At 42.3% G+C, this 26,043-nt stretch overlaps 1 protein-coding gene across 10 annotated transcripts in view; it reads right to left on the reverse strand.

Moving 5' to 3' along the window:
* The window catches only part of CACNB2 (calcium voltage-gated channel auxiliary subunit beta 2), a 389,518-nt gene that overhangs the window by 12,595 nt on the left and 350,880 nt on the right, over positions 1-26,043 (reverse strand). For 8 of the 10 annotated variants that reach the window (XM_027594134.2, XM_027594125.2, XM_027594133.1 and 5 more), the window contains 6 exons: positions 25,114-25,250; positions 20,853-20,929; positions 15,712-15,845; positions 11,686-11,766; positions 11,157-11,215; positions 972-1,081 (listed from right to left, as the gene is read on the reverse strand). In XM_027594134.2, the coding sequence (XP_027449935.1) occupies positions 972-1,081; positions 11,157-11,215; positions 11,686-11,766; positions 15,712-15,845; positions 20,853-20,929; positions 25,114-25,250 (598 nt within the window). Of the gene's footprint in view, positions 1-971; positions 1,082-11,156; positions 11,216-11,685; positions 11,767-15,021; positions 15,084-15,546; positions 15,567-15,711; positions 15,846-20,852; positions 20,930-25,113; positions 25,251-26,043 lie in introns of all 10 variants that reach the window. The other 2 variants (XM_027594126.2, XM_027594129.2) reach the window with 2 other exon arrangements.

Below are 26,043 nucleotides of genomic sequence, written 5' to 3' on the forward strand. Positions count from 1 at the left end.
TGTTCATAAGAGTCAAAGATTATAAGAATAAGAAAAGAAATTAAGCAAAATGAAGTGTAGTCAGTGAGGGTTTGTTAGGTGAGGAACAAAACTGAGTTTTATAAGGAATTCTACACATTACTAACAGATAAAGTTTAATTTTAATAGTTTATGATTTATGTAATATGCTCCAAAGTAAACGAAAAACTTTTATGTTAAAGACCAGTCTCCCAAAGGACTTAGATATTTAACATATACGGGGTAAAAATGAACCAAGATCAAAGATCTCGAACCCTCAAAAAAATTATAACAGAAACCTAACAACCCAGTAAGTTACTGTGTAACAGTGATTAACCTAAAACTCCAAGCACATGCCACAGAGAAGAAACAACTGCCAAAGGGTCTCATTTCAACAAATCAGTACATGTTAATATACAGTATCCAAACACAACCCTGTAAACGTGTTAACTAAAATCTCTATATTGTTTTTACAAATAAATACTGGTATCAATTAAAAATGGCCAGGAATTGACTTCATTTTTTATCTCAACACCCACTCCTCCCCTTACACACACTATCCTGAATATGACATAATCACTGATACAATTCCGTTACTGAGGGTCTTTGGATAATAGCCATCCTTGATGGAGAACACACTGTGTTTAATCCTTACAATAATGCTACAGAGTAGTTAATATCTCTCTTCAGGAATGTTTAGTGTGCAGACAGCAAAGCTCACTTTAGTCAAAACAAAACACCACGACCAAACATTAATGCTGACAGCCAGGGGAATATTTAACTCAAAACTATCATAACAAATCTTTCCATAGCATGAAATCACTAAAACTGTAGCACTAGCCACGGACAATGTGGGTCCATTTCTCCTCTGCTCTGTGACACATGGAATTACCATCTAGTTAGAGCTTCTCATTGGCAGCCTCGGGAGAGAAAAGTTTAAATAGCCTAAGCCCAAGTCTACTGCACACACTTACCTAAGCTTGACCTTGTGTTGGATCTTTCTATTATTGCATGCTTGCTGGGATTGTTTAACACTGAGCGCTTGGCGAGCGAGATGTCAGCCGTGACCCTTGTGATGGATATCCTGTTGGGGGAAAAGTAACACCAAAACCCTGAGGTTATTAATTGAATATAAGGGGGTAGAAGTACATTCCCCAAACTCACCTAAGTTTGAAATACATAGTGAACAGTATTTTCAAATGAAAAGATGTTAGGGCACCGAATCATTCATTTTTGCTTACCCCGCACCTCCTTACTTGGCATTTATCGTTTGCTTACCAAGTACTAAGCACTGTAAGCTGGATTACCTCCCTGAATTATCCCCAAAACTCTAGCAGAGAGGCTTCTTCTAATCCCACTTTTGCTGATGAAGAAAATGAGCCAAAGTAGGTTATTTATCCAAGGCTATATATTTCTAAAAGGTGGAGCAGGGATTTGAACCCAGACTCCGGAAAATCTGGTTTCTTAGCCCCTGCACTGGAAGTGTGGTGCTGTGATAAGCACAAAGAACGAGTAAGAACAAGACAAACATGATCTTTCCTCAGAGAGCTAACAGTCTAGTGGAAGAGATGCGCAATAAATAAGAAAATTAACTGGTAAAATTAACTAAAGCTCAAGATGGCTGTTGTGGAGAAGACAGTATTGTGTCAGGTAGAAAGGAGTTAGGGGGGTCATTTTAGGTATGATAAAAATGAGAGCGCCACAATCTGGAAGCTGGAAACAATAAAATGACTTAGACCAGAGATAGCCAAATATACAAGTAATAGAAAAAGCCGTGGGGTAAAATAGAAGTCTCACAATACCCTTGAAGACAATGGTAAAAGGGAGACTAAAAACAGGAGGTTTGGTGAAAAGTCTGTTTCAGAGTTAGAGCCCCCACTTCCCCTCTATTACATGAAGTTGCCAGGTGATGCTCCTTTCCCTGTGTGATAGAAGATTGCTGGTTTATTCTCCACAGACAATGACATGCAGGGCCTGTGACCAGGAGACCCCAGGCAGAGTGAGAACAGGGACACTAGATGGAAAAGAAAGGATTCTAAATGGTGAGCCCCCAGCCTCTTCCCCATCTGAGAATTTTGATAGTCAGGCTTCCATCCTCCAGGGGTCAAAATGGAAGTGCTTTATCCCTGGGACATCTGACTGCCAAAGGGAAAAAGACTCCAAAACAGTAACACTGGAGGTTTCCTATGGACATGGTCCCGTGAGGTTGTCCTATAGGGAAGCACAAAGCTGACAAGCTCCACCTATGAGCACGGAACTTCCAAGTGATTATGTGATGTCCCATTCTTTTTTTTTTTTTTTAAGATTTTATTTATTTATTTGAGAGAGAGAGAGAATCAGAGAGAGCACGAGAGAGAAGAGGGTCAGAGGGAGAAGCAGACTCCCCGCCGAGCAGGGAGCCCGTGTGGGGGACTCGATCCCAGGACTCCAGGATCGTGACCTGAGCCGAAGGCAGTCGCTTAACCAACTGAGCCACCCAGGCGCCCCATGTGATGTCCCATTCTTAAATTGGAGCACCACAGTGCTCACTGAGCATCTTAGGAAAACCTCTTATATGAGAGCCCATACAGAAAAGTCAATAAATGAACAATACAGCTGATTCCTGCAACAACGTGGGGGTTAGAGGCACTGACATCCTGTGTTGTCAGAAATCCACATAGAGCTTTTGGCTTAACTACTAGTAGCCCACTGTTGACTGGAAGCCTTACCAATCACCTAAACAGTCTATTAACAGATATTCTGTATGTTACATGTATTATATGTTGTATTCTTAGAACTATATCTAAGTTTTCCTTAATTTTTCCAGATCGTCACAGTCCTCCCCCAAATTTCCCAACATATTGAAAAAAAATCCTCCTAGAAGTGGAGCCACATAGTTCAAAGCCCTGTTGTTCAAGGATCAGCTGTATTCAAACGTGAAAGCTAAGAAATTATTGTATCTGTGAAACTGTAACAAATTTATATTTATTTGTTTGCTTATTTTAAAGATTTTATTTATTCATTTGAGAGAGAGATAGAGAAAGCACAAACCGGGGGAAGGGCAGAGGGAGAGGGAGAAACAGACTCCCTGCTGAGCTGGGAGCTGGACATGGGGCTCGATCCCAGGACCTGGAGAACACGACCTGAGCCGAAGGCAGATGCTTAACCATCTGAGCCACCCAGGCGCCTCAAATTTCTATTTAGAAAGTCAGAATGAGTTTTTGGCAATTAAAAGTGACAGTAGAAAGAAAAATTCAAAAGAGAGCTGGGTTAAGAAACTCTGAAGGGTAGATAGGTAAGAAACTCTGAAGGGTAAAACAAACAAGGCAAAGAGAGAGAACACAGAAGAAAAGCTATACAAATGAAAGAACCACCCACGAGTTTCAACTTCCAAATAACAAGAACTCCAGAAAAAAAGAGTAAAGAAAGCAGAGAAACTTAAAAAAAAAAAAAAATCCAGAATTAAGAGTCTTGATTTTCTGAATCGACAAGGTCCAGCACAGAGGTTGAGAGTTCTGTTACCAGGACGTAGTCTTAGAAATTTCATGACACGGAAGACAAAAGAAGAAAGACAGGTCCCACACTGAGGGTCAGAAACAGAAGTGTTCTCAACATTGGAAGCCAGAAGAGAATGGGGCAGAGAGTTTTCAAAATCCTAAAGGGAAACTATTTCAGCCAGAATTCTCTAGCCATTTTAACTCTCAATGAAATGGGAGGGTTGATGAAAGACACTTTTAGACATTCAGGGCCTCAAAAAGTTATGTACTTTTATAGGGAAACTATTGGAGGATGCTGCTAAACTGAAATGGCAGAGTAAAACCGTAGATCAACGGATCTAAGGAAAAGGGGCTCCGACCCAAGAGGAAGGTGAAAGGAATCCCAAGAATAATGGTGAAGGATGTCCCGGAATGACAAATGTGCACCCATCAAAGAGAGAAACCATCCAGACTAGAGATGGCCAGAAGGCTCCCGGGGTTTCAAGAAGACAACGCTGAGTGACGACAGGGTGCATTTCGCTATTACCGTGAGGAGGTTCAGACAGCTGGGGCGTTCAGGGCTGAATTAATGCCAAACACAGAGGAAGTTAAGCGAGCGTAAAAAGTAAAATTACTTGGTGATGGGTATTAAAGAGGGCACGTACTGCATGGAGCACTGGGTGTTATGCACAAACAATGAATCATGGAACACTACATCAAAAACTAATGATGTAATGTATGGTGATTAACATAACAATAAACAATTATTAAAGCAAAAAAACAAAAAACAAAAAGTAAAATTACTTATCTCACAGAAAACACAGAGGACAAAGTCATTATGGCGTAGAGTATGGCTCATTTGAATATTATCCACAGAGTCACAATACATCCTAAGAAACGGAGCCAGCTGAAATTAGGATTTAACTGTTGGGAGACTGAAGGCGGAGATGGGTGCAGGATGGGAGAGACAGGAAGAGCATATGCATGAGAGCTACATATTCTGCAACGTAGGAAGGCAACAGATAACGCCTAACGCTGAAAACTCAAGTAGCAAATCGAGATTGCACGTTATTTAGACGCAAGCAGTAAATAACCAAAAGATAGAGCTAACAGAGTGCTTACCATCTGAAGAGCAGGGCATTTGGTAACGTGTGGGAAAGGACCCTGGCTTTTGCAAAGAAATTTGTGTTTATCTATATACCTTAGAATTCATTCTCTCTGGGGTGTAGTTCTCCATGAACTTGGACCAATTCATAGAATTCTCTACCTGTAACCACAGTCATGAAAGAAAATAGTTCGATCCCCCCGCCCCAAATCCCCTTGTGCTGTCCCCTTTGTTGGGGGACTGCCTCCCCTCTTCCCTACCCCTGGCACCCCCCAGAGCTGCTTTTTGTCCCTAAAGCTTTCCCTTTTCCAGAATATTAGTGCAGCCTTTTGAATGGAGCTTGTCTCTTTTCATAATGGATTTGAGATCCATCCACATTGTTGTACGTTTCCATGTCTTATCTTATTGCTAGTGGGGTTGCTGCATTTAAAAAATAAGCATATGATTTTTGAGCTTTTCGGACTTCGATGAAAATTTTATTTAACATGTTAAAAACAATAACCAGAAAAGAGACACTAAGACAAAGATTTAAACCTGGTTTATTATTTCAAAAATGCACTCACAAGTGAAATCGGGCTATAGGTGAAACACCCAATGCTTGTAATTAAGATGTTTTTATTTAGGGGCATCTGGGGGGCTCAGTCAGTTAAGCACCCGACTCTTGGTTTCGTCTCAGGTCGACATCTCAGGGGTCCTGAGATCAAGCCCCATGTTCGGCTCTGTGCTCTGCATGGAGACTGCTTGGGTTTCTCTTCCTCTCCCTCTGCTCCCCACCCTCCCCTCTAAAATAAATAAATAAATCTTTTTAAAAACTGTTTTTATTTCCCTGGGGGTGGGTCTAGTAGGTAGGGTGGTAGAATCTAGGAAGCTCCAGCTATAAAGGAGGTAACAGTATTTCCTTCACAGGGAGCATGTGTACGACCATGGAGAGAGTCATTCATTCAACACAGATTTATCAAGTGCCTACTAAGTGCCAATCATTGGGGTGCTATTATGGAACTCGAATTCTTGTGGGGGAGAGGGAGAGTGGAAGGAAGCAGACAGACAGATGTCTGATGTCAGGGGGTAATAAATCCCATTAAAAAATTATGTAGGGTAATGAGGACACAGATGCGAGTGTGGTGGAGGGTACCTCTTTGGTGTTCAGGGAAGACCTTTCAGAAAAGCTGACCTCTGGTCAGAAGCATGAAGGACGTGAGGGAATGAGCCATATGGGTTCTGTGGGCAGGGTGTTCCAGGCAGAGGGAAGAGGGAGCCCCTGAAGCGCTCGGCATTATTCTAGTCCAGCTCCGTGGGGCCCAGGTACTGCAGATGACCCTCCACTCTCACTGGGAAGCAAGCTTTTCTGTGACGGGCACCCCCCTGGGGATACAATGGTGACCAGAGAGACGAGACAGCGGCGCCACCCAGTCAGCCTGTGGGGAACTGATTCAGCAGCAGGACAAGATTTTCTGTAGTAATACATCCTCCTCCTCTCACATGCTTGGACCTTTCTGCCCATGCCACTGCTCAGCTGAGAATCCACTGACCTGCTTCTGTGGTTAGCTCTGTAGGCTATTAAGTTGGGTCACTATTCTATTTCAACTCCTACAGTTGTGCTTTGGGAATTGTCACTACTTGGGGTTCTGCCAAAAAGGAGACCTTGAAAATCCTAAGGGCAAGATTCTGGGGACAATTCAGTTTAGAGTAGTGGTTCTTAACCCTCATGGTAGATACCAAGATTGCCATATAAGCTTTTACAGTTACAGAAGATCCTACCTTAGAGATTTGGCCTCACTTGGTCACAGGTGGAACACAAGCCCTTGTTGTTGGGTTGGTGTTTTATTTTTAAAGTGCTGCAGATGATTCTAATGTGCAGCCAGGCTAGATAAACCACCAGTTTAGAAGAAGTTGTCTCACATCCAAGCAAATTATCTACACAAAATGAAGTGATGCAGTGTTGCCCAGGATTACTGATTTCCAAAAAGATCCCCTCGCAGAAGATTCGACAGTGTACACATCCCTACAATTCCATTCCCATTCCAGACACTTCACTGCTGACAGCCGACATTTTTCAAAGTCACTGGGGGAGGAAAACCACATTTATTACTGGTGGTAGCTTTCCTTCTTGTCCTCAATTTCCTTGTTAATTTACCTGTCAATGTCCTACATGGTGAATCCAAAGATTGCTTTGTTTACATGATAGAGTTGGTTAGGATGGATCTGATTGTAAATGGGCTACTCTATTGCACACAACAGAAAGAAGATAATGAATTATCATCTATTCTTTGACCTGACATACTTACGCTATTTAACAGTCAGGATCACGATTCTGACAACTCCCCAGGGCTTCAACAAATCAAGTTAACTAGGTTTAAGAACAGAAAAGAATTCCTATCAAGAATCTTTTCATCACCAATACTTCCTTTCATATTTCATATTTTCTTCCCCTGGGGGTTCCAATTTTTTTAAATAAATGTAATTTATTCAATAGGAAATGAAGGACCGATTCATTTTTCCCTTTTAAAATTACATGTATTTGGAAGTACCTGATACTTTTGCTCAGTTCCCTCCCCCTACTGCTGCCAAAACCAAAGACATTTAACGATTCAGGTACTCTGGGTGTCTTGCCATGGGTTAAAAAATTTTTTGCATGGATTTTTGTAAGTGTATCTTATGGACCCTATTAGTTCCTTTGAGGATCTTTATTTGGTGACCTCAAGCCTAGAGTGTTGAACTTGAGCTCTATGAGTCAAATGAGCCAAGGCAGGTGCATTAACAAAGCCATGTGGAAATTACTTCTGGCCAGAAAGAGCAGACTGACAACATTCAGATATTTTGTTCATTTGTTTCTTAATTGAAATCAGTCTGGACAGGCTAATACTTTAGAACATGGGTCCAAGATATGCCCTATGGCTGGAATCTGTCTTCCAAATTCAGAACTTACTAGGTTTAAACAGTAAGGAAGTGCCATCTCATTTCTCCATCTTTGGTATTTTGGAAAGGGCAGTGGGTTAACTCAGTCAGGGAAAGCATAGTGCTTTGTCTAGCAATTTTCTGGATGTGCATGCTCAAGGAGAAAACCCCACATTAGGATAAATGACAGAGCCAAGCATAAAGAACTAAACAGTAAATGAGCCTAATCAGGGGTATGCCTTCTTCACTTGGCCAGTGCCAGACAGCCTTGGACCAAGCCAAACGCTGTGTTTTCCTGGCCCAAACTAAAAAATACTTCATAAAGTTATGGGGAAAAAAAAATCAAATTAGGAACGTGTGATTATATGGAACTTGATTATAAAGTCTTTTTTACACCTGGGAACATAGTTTCTGCTTTCCTTTTCTGTCTCTTTCAGCCCTTTGCTTGTCCTGCTGTCGGTTTCCCTGTGTGTCCTTGCCTCCCTGCTGAAAGTCGATATAAATTACAAACGGCTGTAGGAGCAGGTGTGGTCAAGGAAGAAAGCAGTATACTAAGAAATTCAAAAGAATCTGAAACCCACACATACTATCTGTTGTACTTGTATTGTTAGGATGTGAGAAGGACAGGGATGTAGAGGCACCAGATCTGTCTTGTTAAAAATACAGAAATATAGGGGCGCCCGGGTGGCTCAGTCACTTAAGCGTCCGCCTTCGGCTCAGGTCGTGATCTCGGGGTCCTGGGATCGAGCCCCGCATCGGGCTCCCTGCTCGGCGGGAAGCCTGCTTCTCCCTCTCCCTGCTACTCCACCTGCTCGTGTGCACTCTCTCTCTAATAAATACATATAATCTTAAAAAATACAGAAATATGAACTCGCCCTGTATGCTCCCAGGTCCCCTATAATCTACTCTTTGCTTAAATTTCGAAGTTTCCCTTTCAGACTCCTTTCATAGCTTTGATGCTTCAGGAACTGGCTTAACTTTGACCACAGTGTCCCTGGATTGTTTGACTTAAGGCTTCCTTCCAATTACCTAGAAATAAGCTCCATGAAGCCAAGGCCCTTGTCTGACTTTGTTCCTCACAATGCCCGGCACACAGAGCATGCTCAGTAAAATCTGTTGAAGCAAGCTGAGGGGGGAAGGGGAAGGGAGGAAAGGGGTTACGTCCAAGCCGATTCACAGGGCACACTAGCTCTGTCACCAGCTGCTCCTTGTCTAGAGACTTGACTTGAAGACCCCTAAGGAGCTTGCCCTCCACATGACGCTGTGTCACACCCTGATTCCTTCACCCACCTAACCCCCTCCACCAGACCAGCCTTTCTAAGTCAAGTCGGTGACATCTTAGCTGCCATTTAAAAACCTTTCCTAGACGTTGACATTCCTGTCAGTGTCAGTCCTTCCTCCCTTTACGCCATGTGTACCTCGGACACGCAGGTGCTGAGCTGCCTGTCTGTTGCTTTACTTTGTAGTTTACTGCTCAAGGTTTCCATTTATGGTCGACTCCTGAGGTCCACAAAGACTGTGAGTGGCTTCCCCATCTCTGCATTTCTTTAGCAGGGCATACACTGGAGTCATTCAACACTCACCCACGTCCTGTTCACAATGAGCACAGTTCCAGGCATTGAGAACGCAACAGTTCACACAGCAGATTGAAGAGAAACAGAAACAAAAGCAAAAACACCTGCCCTCATGGAGTTTTTGTTCTAACTGTGGGAGAATGACAACAGACAAAATTAATAAATAAAATATATAGAAGAGTTACGGAAATAAAGAGTCAAGGAAAGGGGAGAGAGAGAGAGAGAGAAGAGAATGTGTGTCTGTGCACACATACACCAAGGACAGTCTCTGAGGGAAATGTCTTCCTAGCACAGGGAACTGCAAGTGCAAAGGCCCTGAGGTGGGCATGTATCTGGCTGTCTGGAACACTCATGGAACCACAAGGAAGTCAGTGTGGCAGGAGCAGAATGAGCAACTGGGAGAGTCTAAGAGATGAAGTCAAAAGTAAGGAGTGGGGGGTAGGAGTGTGGATGGTCAGACTAGAGAGGGTCTTAAAAGCCACTATAGGGACTTTGATTTTTATGCCGAGTCAAAAGAGAAGTCACTGGATGGATCTGAACAAAGCAGGGATGAGATCCACTCACAGTTCAACAGAACTGCCCAGGCTGCTGAATTGAGAAGAGACATCAAGGAAGCAAGGACAGAAACAAAGATACAAGTTAGGAGGCTATTTCCGATGATAATCCAGGGAAGAAGTACCGGTGTCTTCGGCCAAAAGGATAGCAGAGACATGTGTGTGATAAGTCGTTCTTGATATATTTTGAAGATACAGTCAATGGCATTTGGATGTGCGATATAAGAGAAACAGAATAGTCAAGAATGATTCAGTGATTTGGGGTGGATGGGTCTTAGGTCTGAAAGACGAAGGAGGTGTACGTGAGGCATGGCAGAGGAGCAGGTTTGGGGCGAAGCTGGGAGGTTCAGTCTGAGAAGTCCATCTGACATCTCAGTGGTGATACTGAATAGGCAGTTGGATATATGGATCTGGAATTCAGGGACAGACCGGCGAAGGAATGCTATTTACAAGTCAAACATCAAATGAAATCACTCACGGAATGAACGTAACTAGAAGAGAGAAGACCAAAGGACTTAGCCCTGGGCGCTCCAAGATGTCTAGTCGATGAGGAAGAACCAGCCAAGGAGAAAAAGGAGACAAAGTGAGACAAAAGAAAAACCAGGAAAGCGTGCTTGCCGAGAGCCAGCACATAAAGCATTTAAAAGAGAATGAAGCAATCCAACATGTCAATTAAGAGAAGGACTGAGGCTTCACCCCCTGGATTTAGCAATGTCAAGGTCACTGATGATCGGACATGACTAGTTTTGGTTGCGTGACGGACGCACACCCGGAGGACGTTTCAGTATGAGAGAACAAGGACGTACTACGGGTTGAAGGAGCTTTGCTGTAAACAAAAGGAGAAAAATGGGACAGCTGGAGGCGAATATGGTTCAAACTTCCATCAAAGGGAGAAATAACGACAATTTTAGATGCGGATGGAGTTTCCATTAGAACGCGAAGTCGTGATGAGGAGAAAGAAAGAAGGACCTAGAGCCATGCTGGGATGGGGAATGGGACCCGGTGCCCAAGTGGGTGGGCTGGCCACTGCCAGGAGCACGGTGAAAGGAAAGAAGCAGAGCACTCAGGCAAACACGCAAGTCGGGCTCAGTGTGGTGGTGGGGACTCTCAGAAGTTCTCCTCCGACTGCCTCTATTGTCTCAGTCAAAGAGGAAGCAAGTTCACTGGGGAGGGAGATGAAAAGGGGCTTGGGGGCTTGGCGAGGGAGGGAGACGGTGCAGACGTCTTGAAGAGGAGAAATGTGAATAGAAGAGGGGTCTTGAGTATTATTTCTGGGCAGGCTTAAGAGCCAGCTGATCATGAATTTAGGGAGATACAGGTCAACAGGGATGTGGCCAAGTTCAGCTTTCAGACACAGGTGCAGGAACAGAGAGCTAGCTTATCCGGGGTTGAGGTTGTGCTGAGCAAGTATGACAGATATTTACTGAATCCAGCCGAACTGGATGAAACTCACTGCCCGTCGCCATATAGACTTCAGAGGGCAGTTTTCTCTTGTGCTCATGCATGCCTTGTCCTACCCGGGGTTTTGTCATCCTCAAGGAGAAATCCACAAAATCCAGGATTCTGAAATACTCACCGCCCTTCAAATCTGTGTTTTAAAAAATCAAACAACGCTTTTTGCATCATATCTGTGACCTGCAATTGAGCAAGCAATAAATTAAGATACAACAAAAATGTTCCTAATTACGACAAAACAGTTTTATTCCCAAGACCGTTTAAAGACCTAGGCTTCCCACTTGGAAAGCGCAGCATGTGTGAGATTGCCACATTTTCCCGTTGCCGACATCTGATACAATGACAATTAAAAAAGGCAAAGCTCCCCAAATTTGTCCTGATGTTTTAGTGACAACACATGACATCGCAGGTGGTTTCAGGAGCTCTCCATCTGATACTGTTTCCCCACACAAGAAACTGAAGCTAGCAAAAGCACCCAAGCAACGGCCATAAAAACAGAACAGAACAGGAAGCAATCTATACCACAGCTTGGAAAACAATGTGCTTCTCTGTTGCAAGCTCTTTAAGCTCTAAATTCAAGGAGGTGGACTCACAAAGCAGTTCAGCTTGTGAAGGTCAAGTGCAGTGTGCCCCCCAGGGCAGCCACCTACCTCATACCCCTTCAGAGAGGGGCCCACCAAGACCACTGGTCGCATAGAAGGTACCACGTCATAAGGAGGAGTGTGCTCTGTCTGCAGAGAGAGGGGAGAGGACTTCAGATGCTTAAAAGGCAGGGGTACCTGAAATATTCTAAGTATTCTAAGTATAAATCATTCTTCCTGAACTGTGTAATAGGAGGCACCGGCTTTTCCAGACCTTTCATTTTTTTTTTTTTTTTTTTTTTTTACTTGTCTCTTTCCTCAAGAAAACCAATCAAAGCTTGGTGGGCTTATTTTCCTCAAGTTCTCAAGTTACTGAATTGTCTACAGTTTTCTTGCTCTCTTCAACAAAGACTACTGACATATTAGTTCTCTAAAGCTGCTTTTGAACAAAAACTAGTTGGAAGGACAGAAAACATGCCTCATGCAGAGTAGGTGCTTTAGGCTTGACAGGAAGTTATTAATACTGCTTTTCAAAGGAATTTGAGAGTTTTCTGCAGCCTTGACCTATCAGGCCTAACGTGAGTAATTACGGAGAAAAGAAAGGTCTCATTAGCTTTGCATCTTAGATGTTTGTCTTACCTGGATAAAACCTAATTTCAAAACGTTGTTAATGTTCACTACCAAATACTTGAAAATCTCTGCTTTACTGTGAGAGTTGAAGTTTAAAAAGCATGCTTGTTCCAGCAAGCAGTAGTTAGGATCACAGTCACAGGTTAGTGACGAATGGTTTTGGATTTCTGATTTCTAGACCTTGGAACTTGAAAACTTACCATGTAAGGTTTGTGTGTCTTGGAAGGAAGGTGGTTAACGTGTGATAACATAGTTAAGCACACTGCAGGGGCCTCAAAAGCTTTGTTATCAACTTGCACATCTAATATGCTTCTCAAGAGTGCTTTAGGTAATGTCTGTTATATAATATCTAATTCATGCCTTCACAATTTCTTTCTTTTTTGGAAGAGCAGGGGGAGGAGCTAAATTCTGGAGCAATTTCTAAAACTTTGCAAAATTTTCAGCTTAGCTGCTTCACATAAAATGATCAAAATAAAGTTTTTCCAGAAAAAAATCAGGTAACAGTTAATCTGTTTGATTACATAAAAACCGACTCTTTCCAGTTGGCAGAAAATGCTACATGGACTCAAAATGACTTTTTTTTTTAATGCAGAAGAGAGAGATAAGGCCTTAAACACGGGGGTAAACAAATCACTGTCATCTGAATCTTTTCTGCATTAAGGAGTGTCTAAAAAAATATAATTTTCAGAATCACAGAGACAGAAAAGAATTTAACTGTTTTAAGAATTTGAAAAACTACTGTGTGACTGTAATTTCTGCATCAGCCTGTTACCCAAGAACATTTTACTGTTGCTTAAAATTGCCCATTGTATAGGGGCGCCTGGGAGGCTCCATCGGTTGAGCGTCTGACTCTTGGTTTCAGCTCAGGTCATGGTCTCAAGGGTCGTGAGTTCGAGCCCTGCATGGGGCTCTGTGCTCAGTGTAGAGCTGGCTTGAGATTCTTTCTCCCTCTGTCCCATTCCCCTCATGCTCTTTCCCTCTCTCTCTCTCTCAAAGAAATCAATCTTTTAAAAAAAATTGCCCATTACAAACTTTCTGACTTCTATCGAATTTAACTGGGGGGGTGGAGTGGGGGGGGGAGGGATGGAGTTAAAAAGCATTTCAGTTTCAACAGCTTCCATCTGAGATTTCATCCAGGGAGGCAGACAGATATATTTACAGGGGGTGAAAATAGTACTGTGATGGTGCTGTCAAATTTTAGTCCTTCAAATTTTACCTAGTGTTCTAAATTAATTTTAATAAACACAAGAAAGGTAGAATACATTTTCAAACCGGGGAAAAAAAAAAAAAAGACAAACATAATACAGTAAGAGCACAGAGGCCACAAGCACCACTCTAAAAGCAACCTAAAACATGGAAAACACTCTCGTCCGTGAATCTCAGGTTGTCTCTGGTTTTGAGCTCTACATTGAAGCTCACCACATAATCAGTAACAGAAGAATGAATACCAGTGCCGAAGGCATCATAAGCATATTTGTCAAGACAATGATACCACCTGGGATCATACAATGTTTCGAAGCCAAGAATACCTTTTCCATTGTTGGAATTAGGAATATAAATTGCACGGCTACCAAGAATTTTTATTTCGAGTTCTGTTAAGTATTTCGTGGCCCCGTATTTTAGAGGTCTTCGGTTCCTTCGCTCTCTGGCTGCCAACTAAGAGAAGCGTTACCCATGCTGGTCATCAATCAGCTTCTTATTCAATAGGGTAGCTACAGAAATTACCTTATTTGATGGAATATTGGTACTTTATGCCCTATGGATACCGACACCATCATTTTTATCTACTCTTTCCCACTAGCCTTATTTTGGTTCCAATTCTTTAGCTGAAAAATTGTGATAAACATTTTTAAAGGCTGGGAATTTAAGAGTAAGCAAACTTCCAAAAACGCATCTCGACTGACATGGTTTTAGTTCATGTCACCGCTCTGGAAAATCCAGAGCATCTGGGTGATGCTGATTTTCTAGGCATCGGCGCTAGGAATTCAGTCACTTGGCTGCAAGGTTTAGCTGCGCCGAGAAGACACGACCAGAAAGAGGGGGCCCACAGGTGCAGGTGTGCATCAGGCTAGGGCTGTCTGTGTTAACACAAAAACAATCCAGGTTTTAATTTTTGGAGCGCCGAGGTCTTGCATTATAAAAGTAACCCTCATTTATTTCGAAAAACAAAAACAAAAACAAACTTCCCAGTTCAGAAATCTCTGACACCTCGTGATTTTAGAGTTCCTCCATGTGGCAAAATGCTTGTGTGCAGGGGGAAAGAGCCGAGGACACGGAGCTTGGGGCAGAAGAGGCTTTCCTCCACACCCGCGTCACCATGTCCCCACGGTTGTGCCCGTCACGGCGACAGGAGGAAGTAGGATTCCAAAAGACAGCACAGTTGGCTCTGCAAAGTGGTGTGCAAAAAGAAAGGAAGGAATGGAAATTTGTGTGTGTGTGTGTGTGTGTGTGTGTGTGTGTGTGTGTGCGCGCGCGCGCGCGCAGGGGCGGCAGGGGGGGGGGAGCACAAATGTCCTTAAAAAATATTGCTTTCAAGCTACAAAATGCGTGAAAGGAAATAGACTTGGTGTGGAGTCAAGAGAGCTCAGGAATACCCTTGGTTTCCAGTCGGGGGACGAGGAGCCTCACCGTGTAGCATCTTGGCTGGCCAGTGGCAAAGGCTCTACGCACAGCCACCGCCCCGTCATCTGACAGGTGAGATCCTGCAACCTGACTGTGATGGGGGAGGCAAGAACATCGGGAGAGTATTTATAGATGACAATAGGAAAAACTCACAGTAAACCGCCAAAACAAGCCTGCAGTTTTCCACTGGTCTTGTTCATCTGCAGATTTTGCACCTAGTGGATTAGAAGTTTAAATACTGACTAAATTAAAAATTGAATTTTTTTTTTTTTAGTACAAGCTATGTATCTGGATATCATAAATCAGAATCTAATAATGGTTTTAATATGCTTGATAGAAGTTAAATTTCTGGAAAAAAGAGAGAGACAAAGACAGACAGGATAAGCATGCACAATAGAGGTGCATTATATGGAGTTGTCAGTGTCTGACGTCTTGGGGATGTTTAAACCAAGTCCCTCGGTGGTAGATATTATTCCATCAAAAAGGATAAGTACTGTAATAGTGCTTTAACAGGTCACTCACTGAATTTAGTCGGTTTGAAATGCATGGACTCAATTAGCTGTTTGATAGGTTCTTTTCTTAGGACAGAAATGACTGCGTTTATTACTAAAACTTCGGGCTTTGATGCTAATGATGCCAGTGGCAGGATAAACACAGCTCATGTCAATGTAAACTTACCGATTTCTGCTTCTGCTTAGCTACAGCAGCATGGAAAAGAAACAAAGAATAACACAGCATGCACGTTATTGGCTTATCAAAGGACACAGACAGTCAACAGGACTAGAAATGTGACGCAGTGCAGTTGAGCAGGTGGACAGATGGGAGCTTGGAAGTTAATGTTACCTTCTTAAAGAAGGGCATTCTTTTCTCTTTGGAGTGGGGTGACGTTACACTGTTTGCACTGGGTTTAGGGGAGCGGTGGTTGGCTGGAATATCATTTTCTTCTGCATCTAAGCCAGTAGCATCTATGTCTACAGCTATATACAGACAAACAATTCAAAAATCATCAGGTAGACAGGAGAGGAAAAACAGGTTATAAAAAAAAAATAAAATGAAAGCAAATAAAACGAACCATAGTAAAAGATCTATCATGAGTGCTCAGCATAGTCAACAAAGTAAAACGTAAAGGTAAGGCATGTTAAGAATGCAATGCAATCAAACCTAACGAAACTGAGAGATCCCCTCATGGTAGCTGTTTGCTTGAACACGTGAGTTTTGTGCTAGATCTCTTGAATAATATTTTTAGAGCAACATTTTTAATTTGTAGTTTCAAATAGACTACTGATAGTTTTCCACATCAACTGCATAGAAGATATGGTCCAGAACATCTGGCATCACGTCTTACAGTATCTTCAGTCAGCTTTCCGATTAATAAGCAACTACATTGGGTAACCTTTAACACGATGTGCCTCAGATTTCTTATTTTACTTGGTTTTGTGTGGGGGAAAAAAAAGTAAGGGCAATGTGGAAAGCGTCACTAAAAACGCAAGAGGCATCTGAGGGAAGAGCGAGAATAGAAAAATCCCCAATTCAGGCAACACAAAGGAGTCCTACACAAGGCAGATGATCCTGGGAGGCTTCCGGGATGGGCAGGATTAAAATGATTTCAAGATGGTATAGACCCCCTCAGGCAGGCAGACTGAAAACTAGTTAGAAAACATTTCATTTGGAGATCAGTCTCCAAATGAAATGAGTCTAATAAAATGACATAATAAGGGGACTTCCACTGATTGATATGAAGCCCTCATATAAATGCATTAAACGTGAGAAATGGAGTGGAAGGGCATGAAGACCCCAGAGACCATAGCAGGGGTCTCTTTGTGGAACGAGAGGTTTAGGTCTGTGGTTCTACATGCTTTCACTTCAAAAATCTTTTGCCTTGAAAACCAGAGTGCTCAACGATTGTTAAATGAAAAACAAAAAAAAACCCCATAATCTCATTTCAAGGTTTATAAAACGCTTCCACCTGCAATTACTACAGGGTTTTATCCACCGCAGAACCAGAGCTGGAAAGTAGTTTGAAGATCACTTTCAACCCTCTTATTTTTAAGATTGAAATGATAATTCAAGAGTTTAAGGGACTTGTTCTTGGCAAAAAAAAAAAAACAAACCTCGGCGGAGCAGGGACTCAGAAATGAGCCCCCACCTGTGCCCGCACTCCTGCACCTCGCTGCTCCTGCAGGTGAGCGCTCTCCATGCAGGCACCCTTCCTTCCCCCCAGCCCAGGGGGCCGGGGTGGGGGGGGGGGGGGGAGTCCGTCCTCACTGCCAGGATTCAGGAAGGGGCCGTAGAGTGGAGCTCAGGAGAAAATTAGGCTATGGTTTAGTTGAGGTCACAGAAATCTAACAAAAACCAGTCCATTCAGATAAGGAGCAAATTACCATCGGAAATAACCATTCGGAGTCGCAGGGCAGCCTCCATCCCTGCGCCCCACGAGGAGCACACCGGGGTCACACTCGGGCAGCCTCTGCTACCCTCTTCGGTATGGTGGCAGATCACCCGACAGCTGTCACATTATTTTTCAATTTGGAAGTTATTACGGATATGAGGTGACTCAGCCTTTTGAAGACTAAGAGCTCTCGCTTAATTGTTCCTTTGAGTCATCTGAGGAGGTCGAAGGTGTGTGATGGAGCGATTCCCTGGCACTGTTTGCACAACGTTGCACGTATCAGCGACTGCTCGCCCAGAGAGCATGTAGGAGTCTCTCCGGTGAAAGTACTAACAGCCTGAGTTAATTGCAGCTATTTAATTAGACTTACCTAGTAAATAAGTCTCTTTGCACCACCCACACACGTTGATGCACTGAAAGGGTCAGCATGCAGCGTGGGACAGAAACGCTATAAACTGATGCTGACTTTTATCCAACCCTATAAGGCTCTTCCTATTGACTCCTAACTGAGGAAGCATGTTGTGAGTGTCTTCCCAGCAACGACGGGGAGGAGCTGGGTCAGTTTTTCACTATCTCTTGGACAGACCCTAACCAACATCAGCTAAGTTTCCCTTCCGGTGGTAAATTCCCATCTATTTTTCCCTTTCTCATCTTTTCTGGGGCTTTGTAGAGGCCACCTTCAAGGGATAATACTTCCTGAGAGCGTTTCTGAAACAGGATACCTACAAGCATGTCCCGAGTTGACAGGACGTTGGCCAAGTTCATACATTAGATTTTACAATTTGGCTCTTCAGTCTGGTCTGCTGTGATCAGTGGGTGGATTTTTAAAAAAATTTTTATAGGAAAAGTGGAAATGCATAAAAAGTTTAGCTATAATATTGCCCAGATGTTTGGCGACCCACACATAGCCTCAGAGCCTGAGTCAGGTTTGAAATTTACCTATATTTGGACACAAGGGCTCAAAATCCCAAATTGAGAACTTTCCAATTTGTTAGTTCTGACTTTTGGTTAACTTAAATTTAAAAGCATCTGGGTTCATTCCAAAACACAGAGAATTCTAAGACATTTGGCTGCTTTCAAAACACATTAAAGAAATTTACTAAGACAGTTAAGAAGCACGTTCGACTCTTCAGAGCTCCATACACTTTATTATTAGACTCAGATGGTTGCCCTTTTTTGTTTCATACTCGTATCTGCAGACCTTGGCAAACATTAGTATTTACTTGGGAAAACTGCTTCCATAAATATGAAAATAGTTTCTTTTATTGGTCCTCAACAGAATTTTTTTTTTTTTTTTGGTGGAGTGCCTTGGCAGCATTTTTTGCAATCTAATTTGTAACTTCATCTTAGACACTTGGGTCCAGTTGAGGGGCATGCTGGGGTGACCCGGGCAGGCGCACACAAGTAGGTCTGGGGTATGTGTTGTGTAACTGGCTACCACCCCATTACCTAGATGAGAAGTGGAAATTTTTCCTTTTCCAACTCCTTGAGAAACTCCAAGTATATTTACTTTAGGTAAATGCTTGTATTCTTCGGTCTAGCAATGGGTGAGGTGTATTGCAGATAGGGCCTCTGGGAGATACAGGTGAAAGTTAGGACTGTAGGCCAATCCACACTGGATTGGTTAGGCAGTTTACGCTGGAGGTGGGGTGGGGGGTGGGAATCTTCTCTGTAGAAATTCTCTAAAGTTTTCCTTTAGAGAAGCTGTGGCATTGATATGAAAATTATAGCAGGTTCCTGATGTGTCCGACTATAAATTCATAGTTAGCACATGTCTCCAGTCCATTAAGTCGCGAGTGTTTTCTGTTCTTGGTATGCAGAGAAGTTATTCCAACGTCCTGTATCTGTATAAAACTTGGATCAAGTTTTAAATCATCTTTATTGTAGTAAACTTTAGTTTTAATGATAAATATCTGTCTACAAAAGCAGAATGTTATTTTACAAACACACTTTTCCTGGTCTATAGGGGTCGTGCTGACCTCTGCGGATGGGGCTGCAGTTCTGTCACTAGATGATGTAACATTTCCCCATTTCAGGAGCCTGGTGATAGTCCTCTGGAGTCTCTGAGACAGCTTTTAAGATATTATACAAAAGGTACATACAGCTTTCTATCCCAATCTCTGTAATTTTACATGTTTGAGAAGGAGTGGAGATAAGCCTCCTTTGTCCTGTGCATTCAGTAAACAGCTCCCCTCCACTGGTGGAGGGAAGACAGAAGCCTCACATAATCCCTAAAAGGGTTTCGATTTTCATTTCAAACATACTATGTTACTTGATTTTAGACTACTCAGAACTACTGCAAGTTGTACGTACAAGGTATTTGAAATCAACTTGCATCCTAAAACGATTTATTTAAGTGCTCAGATTTTGCACTTAAAAAGTTCTGTCATGGGCGCCTGGGTGGCTCAGTTGGTTAAGCGACTGCCTTCGGCTCAGGTCATGATCCTGGAGTCCCAGGATCGAGTCCCGCATCGGGCTCCCTGCTCGGCGGGGAGTCTGCTTCTCCCTCTGACCTTCTTCCCTCTCGTGCTCTCTATCTCTCAAATAAATAAATAAAATCTTTAAAAAAAAAAAAAAGTTGTCATTTTTATTAAGAAGACTTTGGTCTCTAAAAGCCACCAACATTCAGGAACGAGGCGTGATCCGGAGTAATAGGGAAATCCTGTTCTTAAGACAGGCTAGTTAGAGTGCAATCACTTCCCTAACTTGTCCATAGATGTGCACTCTTCCCACTTCCAGCTTCCTCAGAAATCACCCTATCATGATTTCGCTCAAATACTCTGCTGGTGAGTCCTTGCAATCTTACTCTGACTCATCTGCATCTCTTAGCACACTAAGATTCTGATGATTATGGGCTTTCTGCAATTCTACCAATTAGTCTCCAATTTATATACAACTCCAGAATGGTAGAGTTGCCAGATTTAACAAAGAAAATTACAGTCAAATTTCAGTTTCAGATAAATTTTTTTTACTGTATTTCTCATACAATACTTACACGAAAAAAATTATTCATTCATCTGAAATTCAAATTTAATGTGGTATCCTTCTCCACTGCCTTGGAAAGAAAATAGTTACTCTTCCTACAAGTGTTTCTGTCTCTTTTCAAGACTTCTACTCATCTCCTCCGTCTTCCACAGAGCCTTTGGGATAAAACTCATCACCATCACTTTATTCTCCTTTCCTTGCCTTTCGAAAGCTTTTATTCTTCTTCTGCCTTTATTGAATATTGAGGCCAACAACACACATTGCACTGTGGCTGATGGTGGGCATCACCCATTTGCTGCCCATGACGATGTGCTGAGCACCACGGTGTGGGGGTGTGTGTGTGTGTAGGGATAAAAAGTTAAATACATTCAGCATTTTGGTCATCTAAACAACTTACAGTGAACACACGGACATATTTCCTTTTTTCAAAGCCCTGAAAAAAATTTCCCCATATTATTTCTTACTCCACATAGGCACTCTTATTTCTGATGGCTTTTAACCTTTCTAGGGTTCACAGAGGGATCCTGTGTATGTAGAGGCACACAACTAGGGGAGATTGAGGAGAGCATGAAATGCAGACTGTACCATTCTGCACTCGTTGCCTACTTACCTGATGATGGCGGTGTAGATTTTCTGGAACTAGGTACTATGTCACCCAAACTGGATGATGAGTTTCCTCCTGATTTACTGGAGTAAAGCAAAAATTTATATTACACCTGACACTTATTTCAGATATTAAAACATTGGTATTGCTCAATAACATGATTAGTCATTGGGTTTCTACTGAACTTTAAATTTGTCTTTCCTACAAGGAGGAAAATAGTAATTTCCCAGGGGAGATTCCTGGAGTACTTGAAACAGCCATGTAATAGTTTCGGTTTCAAATTCCAGGTTTAATTTTAAAAGGCCCTGGGAGAATGGAAAAGAACTTGGGTAATTTCTGCAGCCCTCAAATTCTCTGCCAGCCTCACGGAGAGACAGCAACAGAGCCTTCCTTTGCTTCTTAGGTTGGAGACCCTCTGAAGCAGTGCAGAGAACCTTAGGGTTAACACCAAGACTTGGGTTTTTTTTTCTCATTTGGTTTGCTTCTTTGTCTCGGCTTGGTCACTTCTAGTGTCTTAAGACCGAAAGTATTCAAGCTTTCCTGAGCAACCTACAGAAGAAAAACACTGCCATACTGAACTTGCTAACCTTTGCAAGACACACAAAGGAACGGGGCCAACACGGTGCGACATGATTTAACCCTTCACTAGCAGTTAGTATTCGGAATGTGTCTCACACATGACTAACATGGAGGCTTCAACCTGGTTCATTGAGGCACAATTTGAAGAGCACGTACTGCGGAACCACCACATTCTAAAATTCGATATGTGACATGCCAGTGTCTTGGAAACTCTAGATGTAACATCAGAACAAGAGCACTGATGTTTTTTATCAGCCTCCCAGCACGCTAAATATCCTATTACTAAAAGGCCCCCTTCACAGATGAAGACAACAGGAAGGAGTAGCGAGGGACAGGCAATTTTGGCAAGACAGTCTTACTGCCTAACATTTATTAGCAGAGCCAACCCTGGGTCTAGTTCGAAGAATTTGCTACAGGGACACCTGGGTGGCTCGGTCGTTAAACATCTGCCTTCGGCTCAGGTCATGATCCCGGGGTCCTGGGATCGAGCCCCGCATCGGGCTCCCTGCTCGGCGGGAAGCCTGCTTCTCCCTCTCCCGCTCCCCCTGCTTGTGTTCCCTCTCTCGCTGTGTCTCTCTGTGTCTGTCAAATAAATACATAAAATCTTTAAAAAAAAAAAAAAAGAATTTGCTATAATGTCTATGCACCGAAGGGCAATGTTTAAGTTACATAAATATTAATATGAAAATATAAATTCCACTAAAACACCAGTAAGCAGGTTGAATTGTATTGCTTCTGTTCTGGCATTTTAATGCGTAAAACAGACCAATATCACAAACGTAAAGCACCTATAGCAGAAGCCTCCGTATCTTTCTGAGGTTCTTAAGAGATATGCCAGTACATTTAACAAGGATACCAGACAGGATGTAAAATTAATAAAAAGTGGTATTTACAGAAGCAATTTCTGGTCATTTTACAAGAATATACCCATTACTCCAGAACCAAAACATTTTCTTCCAGAAGTGTTTTTTTTTTTTTTTTTTTTTATGTGTTTGGTTTTTGTTTTTACTTTTTCTAAAGTCCCAAGTCTAATTTCAGTTCAAGCATGGGTCTGTTTTACATTCTCGTTGAATTTTAATAAAAGTCAAAGTATTATTTGGATTGTGTAAAATTTCGACAAACAGCACAAATAGTCAAAATGTTCAAAATGCAAATTTGCCCTTAACTTTTCATTCTAGACAAATGCAACATTCCTGACCTCTGCCCCAATTTGCTACCTTTGATTTCTGTCGATTTTTATAATTTAAAAATCAGAGTTTTTACATACTACTGAATTCTGGTTACGTCCTCAAAATAAAACTGTATTTTGAATGTCAGAAGACAAATGTAAAAATCTCTAAAAGCAAGTAAAAATCCCTTCACAGACTGAGGCAAAAGCTTAGGTAAAGACAAAGGACAAAATAAAATCAAGAAAATCAAGAGAAAAGACACCCAGTTATAGGAAAGGTAACCTAGCTCCCTAGAATACGTTATGAGATGTCACTCCCAAATGTAATTTGTAGTCTCAATGCAATAGCAAACCAATCTATCTAATATAGTAAATAATAACAGATGGCAATATTAATAACGATCTGTTCCATCCCTGCTGTGCCAGGCCCTCGCTACGTGATGTGCGGTGGAGCAGGGTAATCTGTCTGAGGTCAGGCTACAGCAGATCGATCCAGTTCTCATCCTGATTCTACTGCTTACTAGTTGTGCAAACTTGCTCAAGTTCCCTACCTTCCCTTTGCCTGCTGCCCCATCTGGAAAGTGGAGGCTTAGTACTTATTGTTTCCGCAAGCGCTTATAGAGCTGAGCTGATGACTCACATCAGACCAGGGATGACCATGTGGGAGGCAGAGGAAGCCGTGCTTCCTTAACAATTTTGGCCAAAACGTCTCCCCCTTCCTACGCTTTGGGAAGTAGTTTTCCTTTCTCGGTTTGTACACGAATAAACAGAGAAAGATAAGACAAGTATGTCTCTGCAAAAACCCATCCCAAATTTTCCATAATGCATTCTACAAAACACTATTCCAAAGAGATGAACCAAGAAAAATTTAAGATAATTTTAGTATATGCATGAAAAATATCCCCATCCCACTACCCAGATTCACAGTACACACTGATGTATTAAAGGCCCAGAAAAGGGACGCCTGGGTGGTTCAGTCAGTTACGTGTCCACCTCTGGCTCAGGTCATGATCCCAGGGTCCTGGGATCGAGCCCCACATCGGGCTCCCTGCTCAGTGGGGAGCCTGCTTCTCCCTCTCCCTCTGCTGCTCCCCCTGCTTGTGCTCTCTCTCTGTGTCAAATAAATAAATAAAATCTTTTAAAAAAATAATTTCCTAGTACCTACCTAGTACTGTCCTAAACTTACTTGACCAGGAAAACTCTTAAAAATGCTGAATTATCCTTAACAAATAAAGCCAAAACAAGCATCCCCCATCTGAGGTAACATCAAACCTCCACAACCTATATACCACCAAATTGAAAACAGCAATATCTATACCCTATGAAAATAAAAATTTTCCACATTGAGATTTTATTAGCTAGCATTAAGACACCAGGATCAATACAGAGAACAGAAGAATACACAATACACACAAGAATACACAATAAAGCCAGGAGAACACGGGAAATTGTATGAACAGAATGAGATCTTCAACATCCTACAAGTCAGATGCACATGCTTTGTAGATCTGCATGCATCTACTTCTATATGACTACATGCATCTCACAATCTGAGAGCCGCCAATAACATAGGGATTAATGAAAGCCAGCGATGGAGTAGAGGTCTCCAAAAAGGGAGGAACTGCATCTGAACAAAAAGAATCTGACAGTTACAAAATCCTAAAGAAGATGGATGTTCCAAACCAAAAAGGATCTTATATTTTACTGGTTTGCAGATGCCTGACCAAAAAAAAAAAAATTCTTGCTAGTGCTAAAGTATTACCATTGAATACAAAGGATTTTACAGCATTAGAGAAACAAAATCTAAGCTAGAGAAAACAGAAGCCTAGCTGTTCACATTAGCGAAAAGATTTGCCCAAATCACATCCCTTCCCACAGGCCATGTCCTCAGACGTATCTGCATTAGGTTCAATTTCAAAATCACTCCATGTCTGAGTGAATTCTTTTCAGTCTTCTAGTGATTCTTTTATTGAGGGGCACATAACTTCAAGAACCCTAGGAAGGAGTACTCAGCGCCAGCGTATTACATAACTCATTTAACTGCTATCTGCAAAGGCAGTTTTAACTGGTTTCATACTGGGTTTCCCTGTAAGTGCTTAGCAATGGGTAGACCTGAAAACTGAGTTTCCCAAGTGAGGATGAAATGAACAGATCACTAGACCTGCTCCTGGCCAGTGATGTCTAAGACCATCATGTCTAAAATGCCTCCCCGCCCTGCCGGGCAGCTAGCAACACCGGGATTAGTCACCAAGGCTGCTCAGGGCCAGAATGTTTTCAGTAAGAGATCAGGATGCTCTGCCCTGAAGCCCAAACTTAATACTCGATGCCTTTATTATTAATGAGAACAATTAATTTGATTCTGTCCCAAATAAGATGAAAATCAGATGCTGGGATGCCATCACTAAACCGTATTGCAAGTCTGCTTTTCAACACATAATAAAGACTGTGGGACACAGAAAACAGGAAGACACGAGTGACCATATAACATGGACTTTTACACAAATGCTGTTTTTCCCATACCTGGAGTAGAATTTCCCTTGCTTGGCTCTCTGTTCATGCTGCAGCCTCATATTTTCTAGTTTCACCGGGCTTGGAATGAAGCCGATTTCACAGCCTTCTTTCACCAATCGTCCTATCCACCAGTCATTGTTAAATTTCTAAAGACAAAATCACATTGGTTTGACATCAGTGCACAGAAGTTCATGCCTTCAGATTTTCTTCTACGTTAACTATTTTCGGTGGAGAGGCATGTTATGGCAATTACAGTAAACTATGCCCCACATCACAACTGGAGAAACCCTCTCTAAGGGTTTCGTGGTTGGGCATGTACGAGTGAAGTATTGTCAACAAGCTCAGCAATCCACCGGCAGGCTGGACCCTCCCGTCTCTTTACCGCTATGCTTTGAGACTAGCCTGAATTCCAACGCAGCTTCTGTAGGATCACCTTCCCTGGTTCAAAGATTAACAGCCCTTCCTATCAAGAGACCATTGGGAACTAGGGAGTGCTACAGAGGCCTCTTCTATAATCAGATTACTTAAAAAATATTAAAGAGTGGGAGAGAAAAACCGAAATCTATCTGAAATACCTTGTGTCAGAGCAAAATGTCCCTCTGTGCAAACAGGTTTCTGATTATGGTACGGTATTCACAGAGGGTTTCTCCACTCATGTGGATGCTGACAGTTTCTCTCTTGCAGATAGAATATTTATCCTAAATCTTTATGATTTGGTTTTACTTCTCTCAACTGAATAGTATCTTTCCAGTCTGTTGTTGAGCATTTCAAAGAAGACTATCCACTCTCTTTTTCTTTTCCTTCCATGGTAGAAAAGAGATCTCTCTTCGAATAGCAGCCATCAGGAGGGGACCCTGGACTAACCTAACTTCCTGTTGTAAAGCCAGATTCCAGGCATGTCATTAATTCTGACAACTTTTTCTATCTTTCCTTCCCAGC

The sequence above is a fragment of the Zalophus californianus genome, chromosome 9, assembly GCF_009762305.2.
Source record: "Zalophus californianus isolate mZalCal1 chromosome 9, mZalCal1.pri.v2, whole genome shotgun sequence".
Classification (NCBI taxonomy): Eukaryota; Metazoa; Chordata; class Mammalia; order Carnivora; family Otariidae; genus Zalophus; species Zalophus californianus.